The 25,867-nt window shown below is 41.4% G+C and overlaps 1 protein-coding gene and 3 long non-coding RNA genes across 5 annotated transcripts; 3 read left to right on the top strand and 1 right to left on the bottom strand.

The window, feature by feature from the left end:
• The first annotated feature begins 587 nt into the window (after positions 1 to 587).
• Positions 588 to 3,176, top strand: LOC144100090 (uncharacterized). The gene is made up of 2 exons (XR_013307518.1): positions 588 to 1,148; positions 3,063 to 3,176. It is a non-coding gene; the product is annotated as an uncharacterized LOC144100090 (long non-coding RNA).
• A 5,641-nt stretch (positions 3,177 to 8,817) lies between these two features.
• On the top strand, positions 8,818 to 11,425 carry LOC144100089 (uncharacterized). The gene is made up of 3 exons (XR_013307517.1): positions 8,818 to 8,831; positions 9,422 to 9,437; positions 11,298 to 11,425. It is a non-coding gene; the product is annotated as an uncharacterized LOC144100089 (long non-coding RNA).
• A 5,218-nt stretch (positions 11,426 to 16,643) lies between these two features.
• LOC144100088 (uncharacterized) lies at positions 16,644 to 19,297 on the top strand. Its single transcript, XR_013307516.1, has 2 exons — positions 16,644 to 16,908; positions 19,203 to 19,297. It is a non-coding gene; the product is annotated as an uncharacterized LOC144100088 (long non-coding RNA).
• Positions 19,298 to 20,911: 1,614 nt separating this feature from the next.
• Positions 20,912 to 25,158, bottom strand: LOC144100087 (uncharacterized). 2 transcript variants are annotated; one of them, XR_013307515.1, is made up of 6 exons: positions 24,963 to 25,158; positions 24,134 to 24,170; positions 23,200 to 23,234; positions 22,259 to 22,486; positions 21,430 to 21,463; positions 21,020 to 21,065 (listed from the first exon to the last, which is right to left on the bottom strand). XR_013307515.1 is itself a non-coding variant. In XM_077633130.1 (5 exons), exons 1-5 carry the CDS (start codon positions 25,117 to 25,119, stop codon positions 21,011 to 21,013), a joined length of 318 nt encoding a protein of 105 aa, XP_077489256.1. In that variant the 5' UTR covers positions 25,120 to 25,158; the 3' UTR covers positions 20,912 to 21,010. The 2 variants fall into 2 exon arrangements, 1 of the variants encoding a protein (XP_077489256.1); XM_077633130.1 differs by lacking the exon at positions 22,259 to 22,486 and having other exon boundaries at positions 20,912 to 21,065.
• Positions 25,159 to 25,867: the final 709 nt, after the last annotated feature.

Below are 25,867 nucleotides of genomic sequence, written 5' to 3'. Positions count from 1 at the left end.
AACCTCCTGAAGAAAAACTTAAGCTCGTTTATGGTCATATCTGGGATTGCATTAACTGGAACGTTGTTTCCATTGCCTGCATTATTCTCTTAACGAGTGAAAGAGTTTTGTCGATAATATTTGTGACGTCAACACTGCCTCATGAGAAACCGCCTACTGGCTGTAACATAATATATTGTTGCCTGCCGTTTCAAAATTATTGTACTCGGAATTGGCAAATCTGTTCCTTATTCGGTAAACAAGGATTTCAAACAATGCAGTGTCGCCAACTGAAACGCTGCAAGCGAAAGAAAAATATTGAGCTTTTGGCTACAAGAAATAGGCATGAAAGTGGCCAATTCTTTCTGAAAGTGAGATTCCGGATCGGTCAACTTCTTTTTTGTTGGTTCCCGTTCCTCGATTCTCCACAAGCTAGCGTTCCCTTTTGACCAAAGTAAGCGTGTCAGCAATTCACGCAGCGCCTTTGTCAATCAATTAATGAATCGATCGATCAATCAATTTTATTTTATTTTCCTAAAGACCTCTTGTTAGGAGCATTGAGTCTTGCCAGCATTGCCTTTCATGGCGTTATCTTAGCTGATGGTAAGTATATGTGACACCATCTCTGTGAGCGCTGCGAGTCTTCCGTCGAAGTTATGGCAACGTTAACACTATCAGTGCACCTGGTATTAGACGCCTGGCGATGGCAGGCTTCTCTGATCAGCCCGCACAGCTGAGGCTATCAGCATTAAAGAATACTTTCGGTGCCACTCTCGAGCAGAAGTCTGGAGGGGCGCTCTTGTTAGCAAACAAAGCCTCGCATTGGCCAAGCTTATATGCTCGTTTTCGTAGCGTCTTTCAATGGAATCGAAGCTAAATGCACAAGGTGACAGCTTGCTCAAATTTTGTACCCTCACAGCGCCAGGAGCCATCATTATTGAAGTCAAAATCTAACTATACCGACTATAACCGGATTCAATTAGGTGTGCTGTATTTTTTATATTTTTAATTTAAACAGGGTAAGTGAGCCAAGCTTTGCCAACGATGAATCCAAATACTCCAATACGATGAACCCAAATGCTTTTCGCAATGTTTTTCTCTTTGGTGCACCAGGAAAAGGACGACGACGACTCCAAAGTCGCGCTTCGGTGCTGAATACGCAGATGATGGTAAGATGCCATCTCTGGCAAGCATCAGCAACCTTCTTCGATCAGTGGCGCCACATCGCGGCTAGAAAACGAACAAAAAATGGCAGTATTTTTGCATAGTTAGGCCAAATCAAAATTTGGTGCGCTAGCGCTGTGTGGCCTTTGCATTGTTTATCGTCCACCTTCCACTTAGGTCCAGTGACCTTTGGACGGGATCACAACCTTCCGGGTATATATTTGTGTATATCTACACACACCTGGGAAGGTGCGTAGCCTGCCACAAAGCAGACTTCAGAGAAACACAGTGGCTGAATGGGTAAATGGCCTCTATGAGGGCTAGTGCACTACAAATAGCCAAAGCGGTAAAATTAGAAACTTTAATATGTGAGTGACATTAATGGTATAAAGGTGACGCTGATATCCCTAATATCGTACTTCTTTTTTACCGAGTGAATTGGGAAGCAGTACCCAAGGTTGAAGTCATTTGTACATCGTTTAAATTTCCAGGTATTCCAGATAGGCATTAAAGCGTGGAATTCGGTTTTCACGAATCGTTTTATGTCGCGAAATAATTATTGAACACAATATTTTATGCTGCCGACTCCCAAGAATGAGAAATAGCAAAAAAGATGCTTTTCTTTTCTGAAGCTGACTATTCTAGGATGTGGCGTACAGGAACATCCCTATGACTGTTCTTTCACTCGCAGACTAGCTTAAGCACTAAAATCAAGCAATAAAATGCAACATTCCCGTTAGGCGAGCTCTGTTGATAGTTTTCTGGGTCTCGAATGATCTGTAAACCCTAAAACAAAGTTGTTGTGATTAAATGGGCTGGCTTCAAAGGGTCTCCAATATTTGAGTTTCTTCAAAACTGTGGACCCTACTAGCTTTCCCTGCGATGACAGTTGCGAGGGCAGAACTTGAACTTTTGGACACAATGTGCATTTTAAATTGTCAAAGAAAGTCAGGCCACAGCCGATGGTTGAAGCCGGTAGTGTGAAAGCTTCACGACTGTCGAAATAATCTGGTTACGTATCTAGTAGTTGATGTAACTTTGTATATAGGTCTGATCTCAATACATAAAAATACGTTTTTGTTTTTCCTTGAAGAAATTTTATAAACCCCTATTTTTCTTCTCTTGTATCTAGTTGTAGTTTCTTACATGCTGTAACCATTTTTCTCTTTCCCTCTTCCAATATTTTCGTGAAGCAAGCTACCCTGTGCTGCCAGTGGCGTTGCCGTCGGCAGCACTCTGACCTTCAAAAGAGGTTGCTTGCGTCAGTGATTGAAATCTTGAGCTTCATTCTACTGATAGTATTTTTAAAATCACACCAGGGCTCTCAGTTGCAGTTGTAAGCAAATATCTGCGTCTTTGTCCACGTAACACTCATTACTGGTAGTGAAATTCATCTAGGCGGCGCTGCAGTCATTGCGTCTATTCAGCCCCATTAACATATTATACTAAATGTACACCGTGCCCCGACGTCGAGGTTCACAAACGCCGTGGAGGTCTATAAATCTAGGCTACCATGTAAAAAATTACGTTTTAAAATGTTGTCCTGAGTTTCTCTGTACTACATCCGGACATTCATTCATTCCAGCAAGGAATATTCGATTGCACAAAGCAAGTGATCTGGAAAAAAAGTCAGTAGGCTGTCTCTTTAAAGATAATTACTTCTCGTGCTCGAAGATCGTTCTGAGCCGCATCTAAAGGAAATCACATGAATTCACTTCATGGTCATATTTTCTCCTTGTCGAAATAACACCAACACAAAGCAGCACTGCCTTTGGTTTGTACTTCGGAAGGATATTGCGTTGCGAACGCCTGCGCGCACATAACACTGAGTGAAAGCATAACGACAGTTTATTTGTGACAATCACTGTTTGCTTTCCCTATGTGTCACGTTTATTTAATTATCAATTATTTCGTTCCAGACTGACCCAGAATGGCCCCTTAGGTATCTGTCATTCAATCTCAAGGAGGCTGCGTCTACTAGCCAAATATTTACAGGTGGAGCAGTTAAATAAAGACATGTTAAAAACCCCGTTTGAAAGCTCACCATTTCAGTATTGTTTCTTTATGCAAAAATATTATTATTTTACTGAATGGCCCAATCTGCTTCATGGTTCCGTCGGCTTTGAATAGCTTTAAAATCAAATCTAAAGGACAATGCGCGGATGGGCGTTATTGTCCTTTGCAGCACATCCTTCGTGTCAATGGGAATGCCTTAATCTGGGGACGTCACTTCTTTCCAACTAGAGGGCGAATTTTATGACTAACGACGCATTTTTACTCCACGGATCTTCAAATGCTACGCATTAAAATATTTTTATCACAGCTCTATTTTAAACACGGGTAAGTTATTATTCCCAAAGCGCCTCGAAGCGTGGAACTTCCGTTAGTAGTTCGGAAACTTTACCCCCTGCATTTTTCCAGCCATCTAGTATTGTCCATGCGTTCAGGATGACTAAATAGCAGAGTGGTGAAAAAGATTTTGTGGGAAAGTCCTATGCAACCCAGTAACCTGCAGCAGGTAGATGCCTCCTGTAGCGACGTTAACTACTGAAAGCATTGAAATTTATTCTAACTCCACGTTGCCTGATGCAAAAAAGAACTGAAAAGAAGTTGGCGTTGCTCATGATTTTTTGACGTTTCGAACTTTCAAAATATCACCGGAATTTCCCTTCAGTGACTGTGGTTATGGCGAACTGCTCCATAACCTCCATATGCATTTTTAACGCGATTTTCAGGGACCAGAAAAATGTGGCTTAGGGAACATGTTAGTGCAGTTCTGGGAAGCGGAGATATAAGCGTTAGTAGGAACATTATGTAACAATTATTAAGAAAAGACGCAATGTGTTTCCAGCAGTTACAATAAAAATTAAGTTGTTTTTGTTTGTGAAGGAATAGTTCCTTTCATACTTGTCCGATTAGCTATGAAAAATGCCATATTACAGTACAACTTTCTTAGCTCACCTTTGTTAATTCGTAAATCTCGATAATTTCAACGGCCGACCCCGTCCCAGCTTACTCTCATGTACGTCTGTCGAGTCGGACGATCACGATTTGGGACACAGCTGGGTTGACACCCGTTAGTTTCACCGGGCTCCCGACAGGCGACCATGTCAGCTTCAATCACATGGTGCATGCAGCCTTGACCGTGCACCTCTGAGGCACGCCGAACGCCAAACGTGATTATCCTGGCCTCATAGTTTCGGTTTGGTTTTAGGAGCTTAGCGCCATCTAGCGCCGACCATAGCTTGCAGCCGCGCGGTCATCAGAGTGCTGAGGACGCCTTCGCGACATTTCGGACTTTTGCCGGCGTCTCGATGGTCTGCTTTTCAGAACGTGCCTCGCTGCTGCGCCAACGCACGCTTTCCTCACTTCATCGAGTCGATCTTCTTTTCTTCCACTGCACTGAATCTGATTTTACAAATATATTCACACATTACCCCCTCACTTACCCTCATATGAGAGCATATAGACATTTGAGAAGTAATACTGCATGCATATACGTCACAGAAAAGTAATGAACACAACCTTCCTTATAGAACAAGCCTCAGAAATAAATTGTGCACATTTTCCTTGATACTTGACAATTATGCTTAAATAATGATTTGCAGCTGCACTCCATGCTTTGAACAACTAAACCGCTGCCAAGTGGAGTTGGATTGCACAACGCTCATTCACATGAAATTCGACACATGAATCAGCTATTCGAGTGTTTCATGACACAGGATTTTTTTTAAATTTTTCATTGAAAGCGATATCATTGTGCACAGCAGCTCTAGCCGCTTTAGAAGTTCTAGCTCCTCTGTAGCTCTACAACTAGCTGTAGAAGCTATAGCCATAATGCTCTAGCCGTCGCAAGCCTTGCGATGCAGAATATTCGTTTATAGTGATTCATATACCAAGGCACTTCTAGGGGAGCCATCTGTGTGAGCGGTAATCATTTTTTCAAGAGGGTACTGGTCATTGGTTCGGGAGACATTAACTCCACAATTTTCTCTTTAGCTTAGCTACTATGGTCAATAACGTCACTAATTTAAGCAAGAACATCACTGATCACCAAAAAGGAAAAAGCTCAGTTTTAGTCAGTTTGCTCTTCAAAACATAAAAGTCATAGATTTCAAAAGCTTCAAAATTATACTAATATGTTTTTTTTTTGCTTCTTAGGGCGTAAATAGAGAGAAATAATAAAGCAGTTGATGGGTTAAAGCTGGTAAATATGTGAGAGGAGTAGCTCTGGAAGGTCATCTTGTCTGTCTCAAACCGAACGTTACATGAAATAAATTTCTTCAAAACTGCGTCATATCTTTTTAGAACCACCAACGTGGTGACTATAACTCGTCTTCTTTTTTGGCCTCCTCAAATGTATCTAGTAATGTGTCTCGGTGTATTCAAAATATCCAACTAGGCTAGCTGTACCCACTATGTAACCGGCATGCAAGCGATGGGTACAGAAGTCAATAGGAAAGTGCAGAGATTGCGTAGTATTTTTTTTAGTGCGCATAAAAGTTTCACCAGAACTGTCACATATATCATCCGCTTATTTAGCAGCGCCCAGTCACTGCTATCGAAGAGCTCTTCCTCGTGACGATCATGTTCGCAACTTAATGGCTTCTGTCAGTGGGCTTGCTGGTACTGCGTAGGCGTTTGCGCATCGAAATGCGTGCGCCGTCAAGGACAGTGCAAGCGCTATAACGTACGCGACGGAGGCTGCGTTCCAGATTGCTAGGAAAAAAGTGAGAGATCAATGTAACGGCTGACTGCTCGTTAAGGTTACAACTGTGGGTGAGACATCGTGAAGCACGAACAAATAATGTGCCGAAAGAACGCCCCCATTCATTGTGCGGGAAGACTTACAAACACTCAGGTAAGCTGAAGAAATTTGGTTCTTTTTTATTCTTTTGAGCACCTAGTGAATGCGTTTGAGACTGGGCTATGAGAGAAGCGAGTTGTAATTACCCGTGTAGCCAGCCCGCTTTTGCTCAAGGGTGAGCACTGGTGTAGAAAGGAAAAGTGACTTGCTTTATAAGAGCACCCGAGTACTTCCTTATGGCCAGTGTGAAGAACTAGGCTTCCAGAAGAGCACCTCGAAACTGCTAGCAAGGAAACGGAAATAACTTTGGAGATGAAGAGCCTCATAGTCATTTTTTGCGTTCTGCTGATTTCATTCGGTATGACGTCATCAATTCTCCTTACGTCTATTTTGGTGTCATGACTTATTGTCGAGTAGCGTTGAAAGGTCAGTTTTTCGGTGGTAATGTGTTCCCTAATATCTGGCTGCAAGCTTGAAAGTCGTCCTATATATGAGTCGGCTATTCAAAATTATCATATAAAAAATAATCCCAGGAAGGAAGCACATATTCGTTCAAAGGTAATCGAAATAATATGAATTAAAAATGTCTAAATCGGAACGTCTGGCTCCTCCAAGGCAAAGTGTTAAAATTGCATACGGTTTTTCTTGAAAAAAATTTTACCTGCTGACTGCGTTTTTCAATTTTGACCAGTAACAGTGCAACAGATGAAGTGGTTGACTGAATAATACCCAGCAATTATGGACAAAAGCATTTTTGATCGGAAAACCGTTTACGAACGCAATTTTTTTCATATAAGATTTCACTATAGCTACCAATATATCCGCAGATCAGCCGACGACCGCGATGTATTTTTTTTCTACTAACGTTTTTGCTATCGTCAAATCCGTTCCCCAATGGTTTTCTATGGCAGTCTTAACTGTTCGATGCGATCGCTGGAGAGACTTTTAAGAAAGATTTTTCTACACATCTAATAATGGATGATTACCTTCAATATTTCCATAACAGTGTATTACAATTTTCTAAATTTCAAAATTTTTGCCCGAGAATGCTGGACATGGCAACACACAATTCGAAGCGTATTCAGCTTATGCTGCAGGACCGTGAGAGCAAGTCAAAGACAATTGCTGTGCCTATGAATCATGTGCGAATCTGTAAAAATGCTGTAAAAATACTTTAAGAATGTAATGCCGCAATTATTACGAACAGACAGAAGAACCTCACGCAAGCGTGTCACTGTCATTTGCTTTTTCTGAACTTTGCTTTTGCAGTCATTCTTGAAACTGATGCCCGCAAGAAAAGGTATGTTGGCGAACGTTATACAGTTCACGTTTTCCCTTGACGGTATGAAGCTGGCATTCAGTGATGAATGACGCAAATTATTGGGAAAATACACGACAATCAGGAAACGTTAAAAAAACATATTTTCACCTATTTATAAAAAAAACAGTCCCAACAAATATAGCTGAAATTAAAGACCTTTAGCTCCACGTACAATTTAGTACCAACAGTCGGCACCCAAAATTAATTTTTTTAATACAGGCTGCAGCTAAAGCTTCTAAAAAGTGAATACGAATGCACTCTTGTTTCTTTATTATCACGTATATCACCCTACTTAGTCCTTCTGGTCACCAGTAGCAGGCATTAGGACTAGATATAAAGATCCCACTGCGGAGTTTATTTCACAGGTTGATAATAGGTTTCTTTCTCAGCGCACTAGAGTCTAGGTCGTGACGTGATGCTACAAGTATTAAGACCATTGCATAGTCACATGTTACGTGAACCAGGCTATATTTTTATGTATATCCTACGGTAAAAAATGCTGCGTAACAGGATCCTGGGCTTTGGAAATATTGAGGGCACTTAATGCCCGAAACCCAAAAACGAACGCACTGACTCTACATTTGTTTACTGCATAGAGCGGCGTTCCCAAAAGCGGCATTCTATGAGTGGTGAGGCAGATATAAATGCTCTTTAAACAGCAAACGCACAACACAGTGTTCTGCCGGGACATGTCACCGCCTAACCATGCTACCGCATTGCTACCACGCGCCCAACTTTGTTTTTACAGCTTTTAAATGGCCATTTTGTTCAATGACAACTTGACTCGAGATGTTCTTTCCATGAAAACCCACCCCTTATGTAATGCCCCCTCCGGGGAATTTTAAGGCACTAAACTGAACTGAAAACTCGGACAGCATGCCGGATATATACTTTCTTCATGATGCATGTAGGGCACAAACCTAGAAGGCGTTTTGATAACTACGCCATGTTATGGCACTGACCTTAACTGCCCGGTCGTCGCGGTGGCTTAGTGGTTACGGTGCTCGGCTACTGACTCGAAAGACGCGAGGTCGATCCCGGACGCGGCGGGTGAATTTCGATGGAGGCGACATTCTAGAGGTCCGTGTACTGTGCGATGTCGGTGCACGTTAAAGAACCCCAGGTGGTTGAAATTTCCAAGCCCTTCACTACGGCGTCCCTCATAGCCTGAGTCGCTTTGGGACGTTAAGCCCCCATAAACCATAAACCTTAACTTCCCAGTGCGGCTTGCAATGCAGATACTCTAAAGAGAGAAAATTGCCAGGAGGCCTCGAATAGCTAACTTTCCAGTTCCTAAGCGAGCTTACCTTAGGTGACGTCTGGATAATGATGCCGAGAGGTTTAAAAAAAGAAAGTGTCTCTGAGTATGTGAAGTCGAACACTGCGCGACATCAGCCTGAATGTATGTATGCTGACATCCACGCGGCTCGCATTTGGAATGCTGACGTGTTGGACTCTGTTTCGGATCATGCAGTTTATTTCTGCCTGCGTGCAGAACAATGAAAGAAGGGAATTAAAAATTGGGCGTGTGTTTTTTTTCTTTCAGAACAACACCTAGAGGTGAGTAACTTATCTTGTAAAAAGGGAAAAGATATGCGACTTAGTTATTGCTTCGAAGGAACTGGTAAGAGCATGTGATGTGAACTGTATAGAATAGTGGCTGTGTCAATAATTAAATAATAAGGAAAGATGAAACAAAATACTCAACGAAGGCTGTGGAGAATGAACCTATATGAAACAGAAACAGACATCACCCTAACAAATGGATCCCTTTAAGAAGAGCACTGTCGTTTGATGTTATTACTCGGCTAAAACATGATCTCTCTACTTTTCGTAAACGCAGGAATCTGCTTATATTTTATTGTTCTCTCGCTACACTCAGTGATGCGATTGTGAATAATGCGACATGTTCACCACGCTGCACAAAATAAGCTGATTAGGCGTGGACAAACGCATACTTTCCGATTGTAATACAGTTATATAGTTACGTCACAGCAAAAGCGTTGAATACAATTATAGAAATTAACTCAAATTTATCACCATGTTACGGCCTAATGCTGATACGTGGCAGTTCTTTCTTCGCTGCTTCATTTTACTGGCTTTTTAAACATGACTTTGTCTCTTTTTCTGTCTCCCTTCACCGTATCTAGCGAACGAGGGCCGGGCGTAAGTATGGCAGAATCATTCTCGCGTAACTTTTTACCCGACATCTAATTGCTCAAGTATGCCCCAAGGTTTCCTCTTCTACCCGTATGTCTGTCCTCAGGTCGACGTTAGTGGTAATGGTTTGTTAATAAGGTGGATTGTTGAGCTTGTTGGTGCATGATCACTTAAAACCAGCAGCAGATAAGAACCAGACACGAAGAAAAAACACAGACTTGAACGAGGACGTTTGTGTCTTTCTTCTTTTTGTCTGCTTCTTCTCTGGTGCTGCCACTTTGCTCGCGTACAAAGATTCCACCTCCACATTTTAAATGTTTGTGATGCTATGAGGTACCCTGAAAATTTGAGATTTCTAAAAATTACCAGAAGAAGCAATTCTCCTACTCTTCGGGCATATCTGCAATTTCGACTGAGTGGTAAGGTCGACACTGGCACCCACACGAAGCACGCTTTAATAATCTCTATACCAAAGTAGGTTACCCCGCTGTTGCCAGCACACTGATGAGCAAATAAGAAAGCGAAACTTTACAGTTCTTTTTTTTTATGGCTGATTAATCACTTCCACTCCTTTGCCGAACTGAAGACCTCAGCCAGGAATCAAACAGGAATCCAAATGAGGATGCGGATCCTCATTACTGCTACATGTTCCTCCTTCAGATCTTCAGGACCGACGCCCGTAGCCACAACAAACGCCGTATCTCGACACCTTTAACAAGACTTCATGATCAATGTTATTGAGGAACCTAACATGTCCAGTTGCTCTACCATAAACATGTATCAGGCAAGCAGCCTAGAAAAAGAATAGCCGGAAACGCAATTTCTGCAACGCATTTATGCTATGAGCATAGTTTCGTCGCAACCAGTCAACATCTGCTTACCGAGTCATTTCAACGACGAAGACCACCAATCGAAAAGATGTGCCCAGCAGGAGGGCATTTCAGAAAATTCTTTTTCACTAAGGGAGACATCTCCTCGCCTCGGAACAAATAATGCTATTTCCATGTGTTGCTTGCATTCCAGACCATTTACATATTTCATTCTTTCTTTCTCACTTCCACTTAATAGTGCGGTAGAGAAGGAGCCGAGAACATGGCATTTTTATCAACATAAAATGAACGAGAGTAAATAGTGCGCCCGCTGGGTAACGTTCCGACAAAAAGATTTGTTTTGGTGCGCACGTGCTTTTTTTTTGCAAAGCCTTGCCGAGCCGGTCAATGTTAACTCCTCCCGCCCTCATCCCCTTCCGACCATTATCATTTTTTGTGGCGCTCCTTGGCTACAAGCTTATCTATAGGCATTATACTCTACCTCAACTGACGTTTCCGAAAGTTTCCTCTCAACCTTAGCACCAACCTCTGATCTTGCCGTGGAGTTTGCCGTGCTGATTTGGCCTTTGACTATGGTGTTTATTTCCTTCCATTAATTAGCTCGCAAGCATGTGAAAGGTCTCATTTTTTTTACTTTAATCTTGAATTAATGCCCCTCCAACGACGGCGTTCAGGAATTCAAAATAAATTACTAGGCACTATCCGGTTTCTTCGAATAATTCCATCGAACCTAGTTATAACGAAACAATGGATATAACGAAGAAATGACGATTCCCCTAGGACGCTCGATCAACACCGGCTATACCTAAGCTACGGCTATAACGAAGTAATCGCCGGGCACCTTCAACTTCGTTATAATTGGGCTTAACTTTACATGCTTTGATTTCCTCTCGTGAAGCAATGTCTTCACGATTTTTTGCAATATAAATTCAAGGCAAAAAGAAATGGCGGGGAAGAATGGTGTCACACATAAATAACCTCTTCTGGTGCATGTAGCAAAAACCATCTGCTTTGTTGTCTCCCCGAATTATTACAGGGTAGCCAAGACGACCACTCCAAGGGCGCATAGAGGCCGGGGAGACCGTAAGATATATTCACATCACAAATTGCACAATTGCTATGCCCTTAGTCTAAAACCACCGAGTTTCACGCACAGCGTGTTAGACGGGGTCACTGGCACTGTATAAGGTTCCTCTATGCTCTACAGCGTACAAAGCTACGAGGAAAACAGAGTTGAAGAGTACAAGAAGAATTGAGACAGCACAATCGCCGTAGCTTCGTGTCTGCTGGTTCCCACCTGTTTGTGCGTTCTTGCTATAAAGTGATTGTGAAGACAGTAAAAGCTCAAGTTTGTAGCTTCTTTTGTGCGGCCACCACCGAAACGATGTGCTATAATTCGCAGATACTACCAACTAGTCCAACTTTCCACTCTCTCTATTATGAATTGCAAGCAAGTATTTTTGTCAAAATTACTGACAGTACAGTAATGCGACTGAGCGGAAATGCATCTAATTTATTTTCCTGAATAACTGTAAGCCGGAAAGATTTTAAAAAATTCGTTGGAGGCACTTAGATATATCTTAACTGCGGGAGGGCGAAAGCCGTTTGCGACTCATTGCACTGATTTGAATTTGCCGCGCGTGAATTCGCAGCGGGCGCGAGCGTGGCGCCACGTGACCTAGGTGGCGATGTAACGGACGGACGGTCACCGCGAGTATGAGCCATTAAAGGCTATCGCCTTAAAATAACTTCTTTGGTATACTATAATAACATAGTTTAAGAGCGTACGTTGTTGGGCTAGTCGGTCAATCATAGTAAATACAAGGAGAGGGGTACTGCGCACAAAAAGACAAGGACAAGAAGACAGATCTGCGCCTGTTGTGTTATCTTGTTGTCCTTGTCTTTTTGTGCGCAGTACCCCCCTACTTGTATTTACTATAATAACATTGTGCGACGTCGAAGAGACCATGCTCGACAGCCACGAGTTTCGGCTCCTACGAATATGTGGAAATCGAACAAAAAAAAAACACGCTACCACCTAATATGGAGGTGAAAAGACAAAGAAAGTTGAAACTAGACGTCAAGGGTACAGCTGAGTGAGATTTCATGCCTTCTTGAGCAAAAAGCACAAGAGAATATTTTCTGTTGTCAAGGCAGGTATTCGTGTAGTATTCTGGGACCTGAAATCAAAACCTCTTTTACCAACACTACAATGATTTCTCTACAGTGTGCTGCCGTCTCCTGTCGTAACAACAGAGCGGATTCTGTCACGGCAACATACAAATGCGCAGTAGCACAGAAAAATCTGTCATAACAAAATGGCTACGAAAATTTTGTAATATTTTGGGACATGCTCTCTTGTATTTTTGAACAGGTTCAGTACAGAGTACTCCTCAACAGATCTTAAGCGATGTGAACAAAGCTCCAAAAGAGTTTAAACGTTAAAACATTCGGGCCCGTTGCTGCGAATGCATATTATACGAAACCTTTTAATACGTAAACACCTCTTTTTATAAATAGAATAAAACTATTCGAATTATTCAACTCAGCTAATGTAACATGTTGGTAAGCAAGCAAATATTCTGCTGAACTTGACATTGACGTGCAGTGTGCCTATAGTGGCTGTTTTATGTTTCTTTAGCTGACTGTACGCCACAATAAAATGTTACATGAAAGAAGGTGGTCAGTCTATTACAGCATTCGTGTTCTTACATGCACAGCGTATCTCTAATGCGGATGCAGAAAACTGTGGGTTCTTCTAAAACAGAGAAAAGCATACAAAACTCCGCTGTCATTCACTTTCAGCGTAAGTTGTCCATATATCTGGTCGATGTTATTTCTAGTAGCTCTGATGCACACCTTCACAATACGAAGGCAATTTTTTTTGCAAGAATTCCAGTCTAGCTTTGCCACCAGTTAATGTTTTCTTCTTTTTTTCTTTTTCTGCAGCTAAATGGTAAGTATTCGCTTTCAAATTAAATAATTTGCTTTAGCGTTAAGGAAACCGTTGGGAATTTTTTTGTTTTACTACGCTTTTCAAAAGAATCCTTACTGATGTCCTCCATTCCTGATAATTTCCACCTTAGAACTCAATTAAGTTTACTTTCATCATTTCTGAGGCCTAAGCCCACGCAATTTTTAAACGCAGTGCAACGTGCCAAGCATGATCTGAAGCTTTGGTGCTCGCTGGCTGACTGAAGATTTTTCTGTTCGTATTCCGCCATTTGAAAGGTTTCATGAAATTACAGATTGATTTATTCCATTCGCATGATTAGCCACTGAACGCGTGCACGAATTTATTCCCTAATGAGCACTTATAGTTTGGCGTATGCGGCAAGCTTGTACCCGCAACTCCCACTGCGATGTGAAAGCTGTTAAGAGCACAGCTAGGACGCTAGAGTGGATAAAATGATATATGAATGGATGGACGACAAGGGCGTCCTTTTGAAACTGGGCGGTAGAGGGCGCCGCCATGTAGTTATTTTCATTTTATCTCTTTCCATAACATCAACAGTCATATTTATTTTTAAAAAAACTCTTTTTCAAGTGCAATTTTCAATCGTTTTAAACATACATCAATTCTTCTAAAAGCGTAGTCCCTAGGTATCGTCCCAGCTTTTTAAACGCTCAGTTTTCTAACCGTTTACCTGAGCTGCACAGAGGGGACGCGTGCCTCAAAGATGATGAACTTGGGAACATCGACATCCGGTCGGATGCCATAACATTCCAGAAGAATATATTCAACTGCCTCTTCTGATTTACAACACACTCTGCATCATTCAATCTATTCAGTATATACCTTTTCGCATCTACGTGGACTAACACACTCGGACCTCCCTATAAATAATACGGCACTGGATCTTCAATTATCATAAAGCGGTTCCCTTTCCGCTGAAATTTTCCCTTTCTATGCGTAAATTTCTATACACGTCGATATGCCCAAAATATTTAAGTATCTCTACATACAGGTGAGCTTTCTCTCCTTTTATACACGTCCATTTCTACTTTTTTTGATATGCCCAGACATATTTACGTGCTCCTACAGGAACAGTATAGATTCAATGTGGCTGAATATGACTAGGAAACTAAACCGTAAGAATTTATTTATTTATTTATTTATTTATTTATTTATTTATTTATTTATTTATTTATTTATTTATTAGAACCTAAAAGGCCCAGTAGGGCATTACATGAGTGGTGGGCTAATATATTATATAATTAGATCTATGATAAATTATTTAAAGGATTCCAGGCTAGGATGATTAGAAGCTTTAGCGGGAAGGTTGTTCCAGACTCTTGCGGTCTGGGTGACCTTCAAACGATGTAATGAACGCAAAGGTTGAGTGGTCGCATACTCATATGAAAAAAGAAAATAAAGTCTGAATTTGTAAAAAAAGTAGAGATATCACATGGTGAAGAAAGCTTTCATATGATAATTCAAGGTGCAGCGCTGTGCTGTTACCGATAAGCTACAAGGAGAAATTTGACAGGGAGGTTGGAACATCTTCTGGCTATATCAAATCTGCAGATGAAATTCACCAAATCTCCTTATAGTGCGGAAATACTCACCAAGATGTCGATAAAGGCTTATTGGCTCTCTCTGAGGCTGTAGAGTTTTTAGGTAATGAAGAAATCGTGAATGAATCTGCAGTTAATATCAGTAAAACGTGGTTGGAAGACTGACTGGCTTAAAAGCAAGGCACTCACGTAACAATTACCAAGTCGGAATTAAAAATTCGTGTTGCGTAGAAATCAATGGAATTTGTTTTCCTTTGTTTCTAGCGTCTGACACGAAATACCGGTCGCGGTGGTTGAATTTCGATGCAGGCGAAATACGAGAAGCCCGTGTACTGTGCGATGTAACTGCGCTTTCAAGAACACCAGGCGGTCGAAGTTTCCGGAGCCCTTCACTACGGCGTCCCCCATAGCCTGAGTAGCTCTGGGACGTTAAACCCCCACAAACCCATAAACCTTTTAGAAGAAAAATTTCTAGAGAGTTAATTGGACACATTGGCTAATTAATATGAAGAAAAAGGTTGTCGCCACCGACTGGTAGACGTTGAAGAGCGTTAGTTGTTTGGTTTACTAGAATTGATATGACGTCATAACACGTGATTTCACTTCTGTCCGCCACGTTCAATTCTAACGTCATCATTGGCACCCGAATTTTTTCGCCATCTTGGATTATGATGTCATAGTCACGTGGTGACCTAAGTCGGCCGCCATCTTGGATTTTTAAGTGACGTCACAAATCAATCAACAATGAGATATACTAACGACGTCACCAATCAATCACCAATTGGATATAATAATAACGTCACCAATCGATCATCAATAGAGTTGCTATATCCATTTACTATGGGGGCCACCATATTGAATTCCTCGGGCTTGGAAAATTTCACGCCGAAGGGAGGTGGTAGCAGACCCCAAGAAATCGAGAAACGTGCTGAGTGAGAGCTCACACTCTTAAAACAAAGAGCATGGTGGCACAGACCTCAACCTAGTTTGAAGGGAACGCTCTACATCCATCCATACAGTCTATGAATAAACTGTTGAGACAACGCAATTATGGTTGCGGAATGCTGGTTGCTTGATGTGTTGCAAAAGTTAATGAAATAAATCTCATCTTAGTTTCACATTTTTTCTCTGTTACCGCTACATTTTCTTTAAAATCATCTAGTTTGATATCACAATGACATGACCATAACAGAAAAATCGCCTGCCGAACAAAAGTATACCTTTTGTCTTTCTTTCCTGGCAGCGTTAACTAATGGAACAGACTGCCTCAGGCCGCGGTGTCTACAAGTGATGAGCAATTTAGGGATGCGTTAAGGCGATATCTTTGTGAAAGTGCATAGAAAATAGACTATGACTTTATAATGCATTCTACATTTTATTTTTATTTCGCTTTTTCCCTCTGTACCAAATTTATTTGCTTGTCTCGAAACTTGATTATCTACTGTTTGTTTTATTGCATAAATCTCGTTCTTGTTGTGTTTTTGTGCTTTAGTGGCAATTATCCTTTGCTCATTTAATCGCTGTTCATGTTTGTCCTTTCTGTGACATCCCCCTACGACAATACCTACGGGCGACTTGTAGTATCATAATAAATAGACAAATAAATAAATAAATAAATAAATAAATAAATAAAGTATTCTTTATTTTAAATATTCAATAAATTGAATTATTCTCACTGTGCTAACAAATGCCCACCAGTCGAATTATAATGATGAAATGATAAAGACTGCTGTCTTTCTGAAATTCCTCGTTTTTGACCCGTCGCGGTGGCTCGGTGGTTAAGGCGCTCGGCTACTGATCCGGAGTACCCGGGTTCGAACTCGACCGCGCCGGCCACGTTTTAAGGTAGGCGAAACGCGAAAGGCGCCCGTGTGCTGTGCGATGTCAGTTCACGTTAAAGATCCCCAGGTGGTCGAAATTATTCGGAGCCCTCCACTGCGGCACCTCTTCTATCACTCCCTCCTTTATCCCTTCCCTTACGGCGTGGTTCAGGTGTCCAACGATATATGAGACAGATACTGCGCCATTACGTTACCCCGACAACCAATTTTCAATTTCAATTTTCTCGCCGCCTTGCAGGGCGCCAAAAAGGACAACAAAAAAGGCTCGTTTCGCCTTCGAAGACGCAGGTGAGGTCCGATACAGCGAGACGCATAACTTCCCTACCTGTACGCATTTCATTTCACAGCTTTGTAAACAGTCGCGCAATCTTGCCTATTAGGAGGGTGAGGAAATGCGAAAGCGTGTAGAGATGTAATGTAGAAATACAAATTTACTCAGATAGCTATAGAAAATAGGAGTAGAAAATAAAATAGAAAGAAATAGAAATTGAAAGCGTGTAAAATAGAAATTGTCCTTGTTGGCACTAGTCGCATATGTTCTTAACGCAAAAGATCGAGAACCGCGGGATAAAAGGCAACACAGTAACTACAAATGACATTTAAATGATCTTTTTAAGGAACAAATTGTATTTACACCACAAAAAAATTTAACACATGTTCGGGAAAACCGAATAAACTATGGCTCTGGTGCACATATCGAGGACAGAGTCACGAGCAAGGCAAGATTGTTTAAAGTACGGATATAAAAATGCGTTTCCGCTGCGTTGCAAGGAGAAGGAAGCTTTTGTCCCCCACGGTTTCTCATTTTCACAGATTAGAACAGCGTCACCTAGCTTTGAGCAAAATTCATTACGATGCCTCAATACGGCAAGGTTAAGTCGATCCACGAACCTAGAACGTTCTTTGCAATATTGCGGCAAAGGCATTTCCTCGTTAGAAATGTCAGTAACTCGATTCAAACTTTGATCTACGTGTATACTATTACTAATCATCCCAAGATTTCATACTTTGCGCTATATATATATATATATATATATATATATATATATATATATATATATATATATATATATATATATACTTATGAAGGGAGCCAACAGTCACCGAAACCAAGGTGCATAGGGGAATGTTTAACTTTTTTAATGTGTTGTGCTTATAAGTGGGATAATAATACTGCGATTAATCTATCGTTTTTTAAAGAAATTACTTATAAAGCAGCAGACAAAACAACCATGCCGCCAGTGGGATCCGAACCCACGACCTCCGAATATCGCGTCCGGTGCTCTTACCAACTAAGCTACGGTGACGGCTGTCAAATCAGCTGCTCTCGTGGGTATTTATGTTTATTACCAGTAAGCGAACCCTGTGAGTGTCCCCCTATGCACCTTGGTTTCGGTGACTGTTGGCTCCCTTCATAAGTTTGTCAAAAACGAGCCTGTCATTTCCTTTACCTTGTTTGATATATATATATATATATATATATATATATATATATATATATATATATATATATATATATATATATATATATATATATATATATATATATATATATATATATATATATATAGTTAACCGGAAACTGCACATACGACACGTATAATTTAGTCAACCTGTTTGGATGTTCCGTGTGCCGCGTTCAATAAGAGCACTTCATCAGAGCAATGTCATCGCGTACAAGAGAATATGTCTCATTATGTTTAAATAGCTTGAGTAAATCAACAATCTGACATGCTATAAAATCCGCGCGTTTCGGCATGTTTCTCTCTGCCAAAGTAATGTTTTCCAAAGCGAAAGCGGTATTCTGCAAAGTACTTTCTACTTGGCGCAATCAGAACAAAGGACGTCTTGCAATGTTGTGCAGAAAGTCTGACTGTCGCACTCTTCCTTTTCTAACTATTCTTTACTGCAGGGCCCCAGTTCACAAACTTTTCTTCATTCAAATGTTATTGCTGCAGAGGAGTGTGTGCAACGAGAACTTGAGTGCCAGAAACATATTCGCTGAGTAATCTGCCCGTTATTCCAACTGTAATTTCCTTAGACCCGCCGCGGTGGCTCAGTGGTTAGGGCACTCGACTACTGATCCGGAGTTCCCGGGTGCAAACCCGACCGCGGCGGCTGCGTTTTTATGGAGGAAAAATGCTAAGGCGCCCGTGTGCTGTGCGATGTCAGTGCACGTTAAAGATCCCCAGGTGGTCGAAATTATTCCGGAGCCCTCCACTACGGCACCTCTCTCTTCCTTTCTTCTTTCACTCCCTCCTTTATCCCTTCCCTTACGGCGCGGTTCAGGTGTCCAACGATATATGAGACAGATACTGCGCCATTTCCTTTCCCCAAAAACCAATTATTATTATTATTATTATATTAAATTACTTAGCCTGTAGCATCCAGCTTCATGGACATGATGAGCGAAGCTCATTCCTACAATTTCCAACTGCCCTACTCTTCAATAAACATTGCTCTCTTTCCGCACGTCTCCAAAGACATTAGGCTTACAAGAAGTATAACGTATGTTTACATTTGAGAACAATTGCTTTCATAATCGAGATTAACTGTGCACCTGATGAGAAAATTCTTTACAGGCTACGAACCATACCGGTGATACGACAGAAGGTGCAAGCGCCGGTTGATTCAAATTCACTGAAGGATGTACTAAATAAAGTCACCCAACGGCCTATCTTCTGCTGCTCCGCGTCTTCTTTCTCATGACGCATACAGGAAGATGACAATGACCTCAATTGCAGATGTCTTAGTTCTCATTGTCATGTCGGTGAAGGAGTGCATTGAAACCCAATTTATTGCATTTGTCTTAATATACAATAGCACATAAGGTAGTGTGGATAATAAGCAGTACCGTTAAAAACAAAGTCTGCCCTACTTTTCTGTTGGAGCGGGGTTCATATACTTAATAAACGCGTTTGCCAGTAAATACTTACGGAAGATGAAAAAATTCGCCTTTTACATCTAAAGATAGTGTTTAGTAACAACTTCATTTGTTGGGCATATGAACCCCGCTCCAGTAATCCGCTACTTCAGTTTCATTCGGTGCATTCCAAATTTGTCAAGAGAGCTATTGTCAATCCTTGTTTCCAAGAACACCCTCAAGAAATCGTGCGAGCCCCTACTAGACTAGTTTTGCTCAGCAATTGTCCAGACTATCCGCATCAGGCTACCCATTGCATGCACAGCTATCTGTTGCTGAGGGTTTGTTCTAGCACAAACAAAAATGCGAACGTGGCCGCAATAGAGAGTCATCTAGGAAGCAGAAAAAGACGGCAGTTATTCCCCGCATGCATACCTTGTCCCACAACCTAAATAAGTTAGGTTGTGGTACTTAATTTAACTGTTATCACAACGCTTGGCACTTAGCGGCTCAAAATTGGCACCTATATTTTTATTCACGGACTGAACACCTAGCCCTGGAAGATTGTGGGTTTCAGACAATGTAAGAAAAAATAATTTTTGGCAGAAAATCGTTCCCTGCGTATTATATACCGGGCGTGGTTCGAATACCTGAAATTAAGGCACATCTTTAAAGCCTCACTCTGGTTTCTGCATCAATATAACCTGTTTTCATCATTAACTGCCCGCTTCACAGTGGTCTTTGTTCACTTCTATCTCAATAGCTCGCTCCTTGTCTATGGGGCACAGATGTGGGCTTGGCTCCAAAGGGCTACCTCTTCCCTTACCATCCTTCTTATACGTCCTACATCGAAAAACTGCGGTTTTGCTTCTTGTAGATGGTCCCCGCCAATAATGAAGCCACACTTCAAAGCACTCGCTACGAAATTATGAGTTTATGTAAATCTTGCCTCCATTAGGCGTTCAGGTGGGTTCCTCACAGGTTACTGCTTTTATCTTTATTCATGTTACAAACAATAAAATACACAATAATTTCAACTTTGCATCCGGGCATGTATCGCTGTGATGCGGATCCTTTTTTTTTCTTGGTTTCTAGGACATGCTTAGAGGACGTAAAGACACCAGATTGTAAACGTTGTTTCCGATATCGCAAATAATTTAATTTATTATCTGGACTCTTAAAGCTCTCTTACGAACCTGCTTTATATAGGAGGGAGGAGGAAGGCAATAAAAAAACACAGCTGTGAGAGCTTAACAATATGTGACATACAATATAGTCATTGCATTGCGAAAAAATATAAATTTACACAAGCTCGAGAAGTATCGAAAACTACGAACCAATGATGGCAACAGTTAAATCAATAAAACTAAACAAAAATTCATGGCACTAAGTTATGCGGGTATATATTGAATCAACTCAACAGGGGCATTTTCATATCTTTTCAAATACTTTCCTCTTTATTTAGCGGATTTTTTTCCCCGGATGTCAGCTAATCAACGTTCTTTGCAGCATTTCCGAAATGAGAGATCAGCCTTGAGTATACTGCGCTTCCATTTGCATATTTTGGCTGTGCATATTTTGGCTGAAAAAGAAAAATAAATCATAAATTTCTTGCCCAGCACCATCGCCACAGAGAGCCATCACATGCCTTATATTTTCATTTAGCGGCTACAGTTTTTAATACTTCATTGACAGATAAGGTAAACGAAAAACATTCTCTATTATTCCCTATAACCTTCATCATTCAAAATTATTCGCCTCTAAAAAAAATCGTCAGCAGCGAACATTTAGGCATCTGCTCTAAGAAATATGTTCCCTATAAGGGTCACTCAGATGAAAGGGAGAGCAAGTGGCAAATGTCCCAAGAAATCGTAAAGGTACTAAATTTGATTTCTAGAGGCACTACGTATATATAACATAGTGAAAGGTATCAGCGGTGCACTTACAACTGATGCTGTTCAAATTCAGGATGCTGCATTTCTGAAATTGGTTAAAACGCTTATTTTAGTTTTCTTTACCAACATTTCATCGCATTTGCAGTGCTTACAATGCTAGGCCAGAAAATGAAAACCAACAGATATTATCCAACTTCAATCGGAAGACCTTTTGATAAAAACCGTACTTTCAGTGTTGGTTACACAGGTCTGCTTTCGTGAGCACGGTCGCAAGTTCTTTACCTATACTGTGATTGCAAGTAACTCGAATTATGTCGAGTCGTATGTTCTACCATTTTTGGCTCATATATATAAAAAGTTCATGCATGATTTCATCATCGTCAAAAGATTAGCGTGCAATTTTAATCTCACATCCCTGAAGGGTGCCATTTCTGCGTTCTCATAAGTATTTTCACTTCTGCTCCCCGGTACTTAATACAAAAGCAGAAGAATAAATTCAGACAAGATCGATCATCGATTTATATCATCTGAGATATGAAATATTGTCAACGAAGTTATAAATTTGTCTAACTTTCTAATGTTTCTTCTCGTATGTACTTTATCATTGGGCACTGCCGTCTTATAAGCATCATCAGGCTCTTCTAAGAAACTAAAATTGTCCCCCTTAAGGCATAAAATAAGCTAGGGAAAATTTGGAACATGAACGAGACCAAATAAAATTGGCTATCCTCTTCACTGAGCGGTGTTTTAGTAGAAAAAAATGCGGGACGATCAGACATCGGATGCGACAGTTCTGATAACGCAGTTCAATTTACCCTCTATTGTTACTTGGATGCTTTTACTCGACTGAATGCTTTTACTCTAAACAAAGGCTTCATACCGCGACGAAATTTTTGTGGGGGTTAAAGGTGAGCGCAGGTGGGTCGAGGGTGGCTCTGGGTGGTCGGGCAGCCCTCTTTCTCTGGTTTTCCCACTGCCTCTTAGCATTCTATTTCGCCATCGTTTTTGGATCCGGTGCTGCATGGCCTTTCATTGGATGGAGGCCTCGGGAGTCTTCCCGAGGTGTAGGATGTAGGTGGGTTCATGATGATGGTGGTGGGTGGCGCTTCTGGAAAGTGGAGTGGTGTCGATGCGTGATGGATGCTGCTTCTGGAGAGTGAAGATGGGAGCGGCGGGATGGGGCTTCATTAAAAAAACATTTTTTTGTCTCCTTTTGCTATCTTGCCTTCCGTCGTCCTTTTTTTTTGCTATCTTCTTAAAAGCAAGGCCACTGCATGTGCGACACACTTAAGCGGCAAGCCTTGAGAGATGGCTCATGTTGCAGTCTTATATATATTTAGACTTCTACTTCCACACACACTGCACTTCACGCTTCTTCTAGACTATTTAGATATTTCTCGCACGTTAATTTTTATGCCCATCTTTTCAATTTCCCTTTGTACAGGCCATTTACAAATATCATGAAGGCCACTTATTGGGCCAGCGAAACCTGAGGAGAGCGAGGAATGCCGCAGTAGCGGAATATCTTGACTCATTTTCACATAGATCGGCGAGATGACTTGAAAGGGGCTTTTAAAAACCCTCCGTGTTCCCTCATAATGCAGCCTTAAAACTTTGGAAAAACTTCAGGTACATGAAAACAATAACTAAAGCATTTAGCATTGTGCGTTATATAACATTCATCACCTGATAGTGTTGTAAAAAGGGATTGAAAAGAGGGAACGGCTTTTCGAGTCTATTGATAATTTTTAAAAATAATTAGGTTTTCGACTTTTCAATGCCATAAAAAGTTGCTAGAATTGTGCAAAAGGTGGCACTTACCGTACAGGGACTTGTGAAACTTTTGAAATACTGATCTGCAGTCAAAAATGAAGTTAAAGAAATTATTTAGTGTTTTAAACAGGATAATGTATAGCTGAGAGAATTTAATTAATGTGGTATCCAGAGATACTTTGCTCAAGCTGCCAACTTTGGCCTCCGAATACTACTCGGCAGGGTAGTTTTTGTTACTAATTGCCTGCCACCAATAATCTCATTTTAACGCGACAGCGTTAAGGAGCTTGTGTCGCAGAAAAGTCGTTGTCGGCGTCGGCGTCTTTGGCCGTGAGCGAAAAATGGCGCATCTCGGTGGACACCTGAACCGCGCCGTAAGGGAAGGAATTTTAATGCGAAAGCGTTAAGGATTGATTGATTGATGAATTTATTCGTGATTATATTGATTGATTTATTTATTTATTTATTTATTTATTTATTTTTCCTTCCCTTACGGCGCGATCCGGGTGTCTAGAGCGAAATGTGAGAAAGGCGTCATTTCCTTTCCTTAAAAGCAATTGTTCATTTCATTTTCCTTTCCTTACGGCCCGGTTCGGGTGTCCACCGAGATATGTGAGACAGGCGTCCTTTCCTTAAATTGTGCAACTTGCCACGCATCGCGCCGAACAGGCGATGGCGTTCAGCGCACCCCTCGGCAACGCTGCGACACGCTGTCGCGTCTCACTCTTAAAGACAAAGCTTAAACGCCCTACTATATTTATCTTCATTATCATTTATCATTTTTATCTTCGTTTACAGGTTTATTTCTTATGTAATGCTATTTGGATGTAGCAAAGCAGCCTGGACAAAACTATGGTGATCTGTGAGGGTTCTATTTTTATTCAGCTCGCAATGTGCGCTGTGCAAAGTTTCTACCTCAGTATATGACCACTGTTTCGTGGCGGCGAACTCGCTTCCAAGAAAATCGGGGAAAAGGACTTACCGTTTGTCAAAGTGTTCTGTCGCAGTCACGCTTGCAGCTGGTCGAAAATAATAGAGAGATATTTTGTTTCTCAAGTAACCAAGCACTTCAACACATGCTTCAATGAAAGGTGTTTTCTAATAAAAACATGTATTCTATGTTGCGGCCGACTACGCAGGCTGCCGTCTTCTGAAAGTTTCGTGTTGCTCATGACTGAGTATTTGCAACGAACCTTCCTTCTGTATTACTTCTAGTCAGCGCGCACAAATGCAGCGGTCAGTGCAAGAAGCTCTGCTCACGCATGAACAATTGTATAAAAGGAACTTTGTTTTGAACGAAGTTAATAAGCCATCAATTTACCAAAATGATGTTACGAAAAAGTCCTATCTTAAGGTCCGAGGTAGTCTGCGGATCACCAATGTATCAATCAATCTCATGGCAGGTCCCTCTAAGCAAGAGCAAAAGAGCACATGCCTCCTTGACCAGCACACGTTAGGTACCGGCAAATGCCGCCAATCACCACGCCTCCGCTCTCAGCGCTTTGATCCAGGCAACGGTTGCAGGCTCTGACCTTTTTGACAAACACTATACGTAAGTCATACTGCGGATCACACATTTGTAGAATGTAACAAGTGAACGTGGTTCATAATTCATCCCTACTTCGTCGTATCACTAGCGGTTGGAAACAGTGGACTTTATTAAAGCATACAAATTTTAGCACATTTTCAATGTAAAACGGCTTCATCACTTCAGCCTCTGACATGCTCGAGGAAGTTATAAGAATTTTGGACAAAGAACTATTAATAAGGAAAACAGCACAGTTTACGTACTTAAGCATGCATTCACTCACCAGAAGCGGCAAGCGCAAGGCAGACAAGGATTGTCGCAGCTCCGAGCTTCATAGCGCTGTCCTGGTCTCGACCGCGTTGGTTGGTCTCCAGAAGGTACGTTTCATCTGGTGAGAAATATTCAGGCTTTCCTTTTATACCTGCGGAAACTTTCGCCATACTGCCTTCACGAGCCGTGCGTCTTCCAGGTGTGCATCTTCTGTCCCTTCCATGAACGCTGGATTGGAAATACCACGGTTGACAAACAGCGATATGGATACGCAAAGAAACCGCGTTTTCCGTCTTGCCTCGGCCTCTCACGATGCCCTTTTCCCTGTCATCGTACTTCACACTTGTTTGCTCGCTTAGGAAACGAGCTTAGAAGCAAACCACGATGCAGTCTTTGCCGAGCTTGGCGTAGCATCTGCGCTTGCTTTTGGATGGTGGCGAGAGGGGATGTTTATCTCCGTGGTTGCTTTAGTTCTTGATTTCAAGAGGGCATCACGAGCGGTCAGTAGACTATACAGTCCCCTCGTGAGTGGTTTCGTTAGCCACACGGGCCTCACGTCATGGTAGCTTCCAGCTCAATGCTTGAAGCGAAGAACTTGTCTCACTTGGGCATTGCGCGACAACTCCCGGAATGACGCTCCAACGTTGGTTATACGCGCACAAAATGGAATAGCGGTATGGCTGATTCACTTATAATTAAGCTGGAGACTTTGGGTTGCTCCGCTGGCAGAATAAACTGGAAAAAATAAAGCAGAAAATTTCTGACCATAAATTTAGAAGGGGAGCAAAAGAATATTTCAGTGGGCTGTTTTGTTTTTTCTCAATTCACCTGATAACTATGTTGGAAAGATGCAGTTTTTGAAGGAAAGTTTTTGAAAGGAGGAGACCAAAACAGCTCTCAGACAGCCTTCGCATTGCA

The sequence above is a fragment of the Amblyomma americanum genome, chromosome 8 (assembly GCF_052857255.1).
Source record: "Amblyomma americanum isolate KBUSLIRL-KWMA chromosome 8, ASM5285725v1, whole genome shotgun sequence".
Lineage (NCBI taxonomy): Eukaryota > Metazoa > Arthropoda > Arachnida > Ixodida > Ixodidae > Amblyomma > Amblyomma americanum.
Note: the sequence above shows the minus strand (reverse complement) of the source record. Positions and strands in the feature narration are given on the sequence as shown.

Excerpts from the sequence above, each read along its gene's own strand:
- LOC144100087 (XM_077633130.1), bottom strand. The coding sequence starts at position 25,119 with ATGGCGAAAGTTTCCGCAGGTATAAAAGGAAAGCCTGAATATTTCTCA. Across the intron at positions 21,464-23,199 it reads GTTTCACAAGTCCCTGTACG|AAATGCAGCATCCTGAATTT; the intron begins GTAAGTGCCACC and ends AACCAATTTCAG. Across the intron at positions 21,066-21,429 it reads GAATTTGAACAGCATCAGTT|CCAAAATATGCACAGCCAAA; the intron begins GTAAGTGCACCG and ends TTTCTTTTTCAG.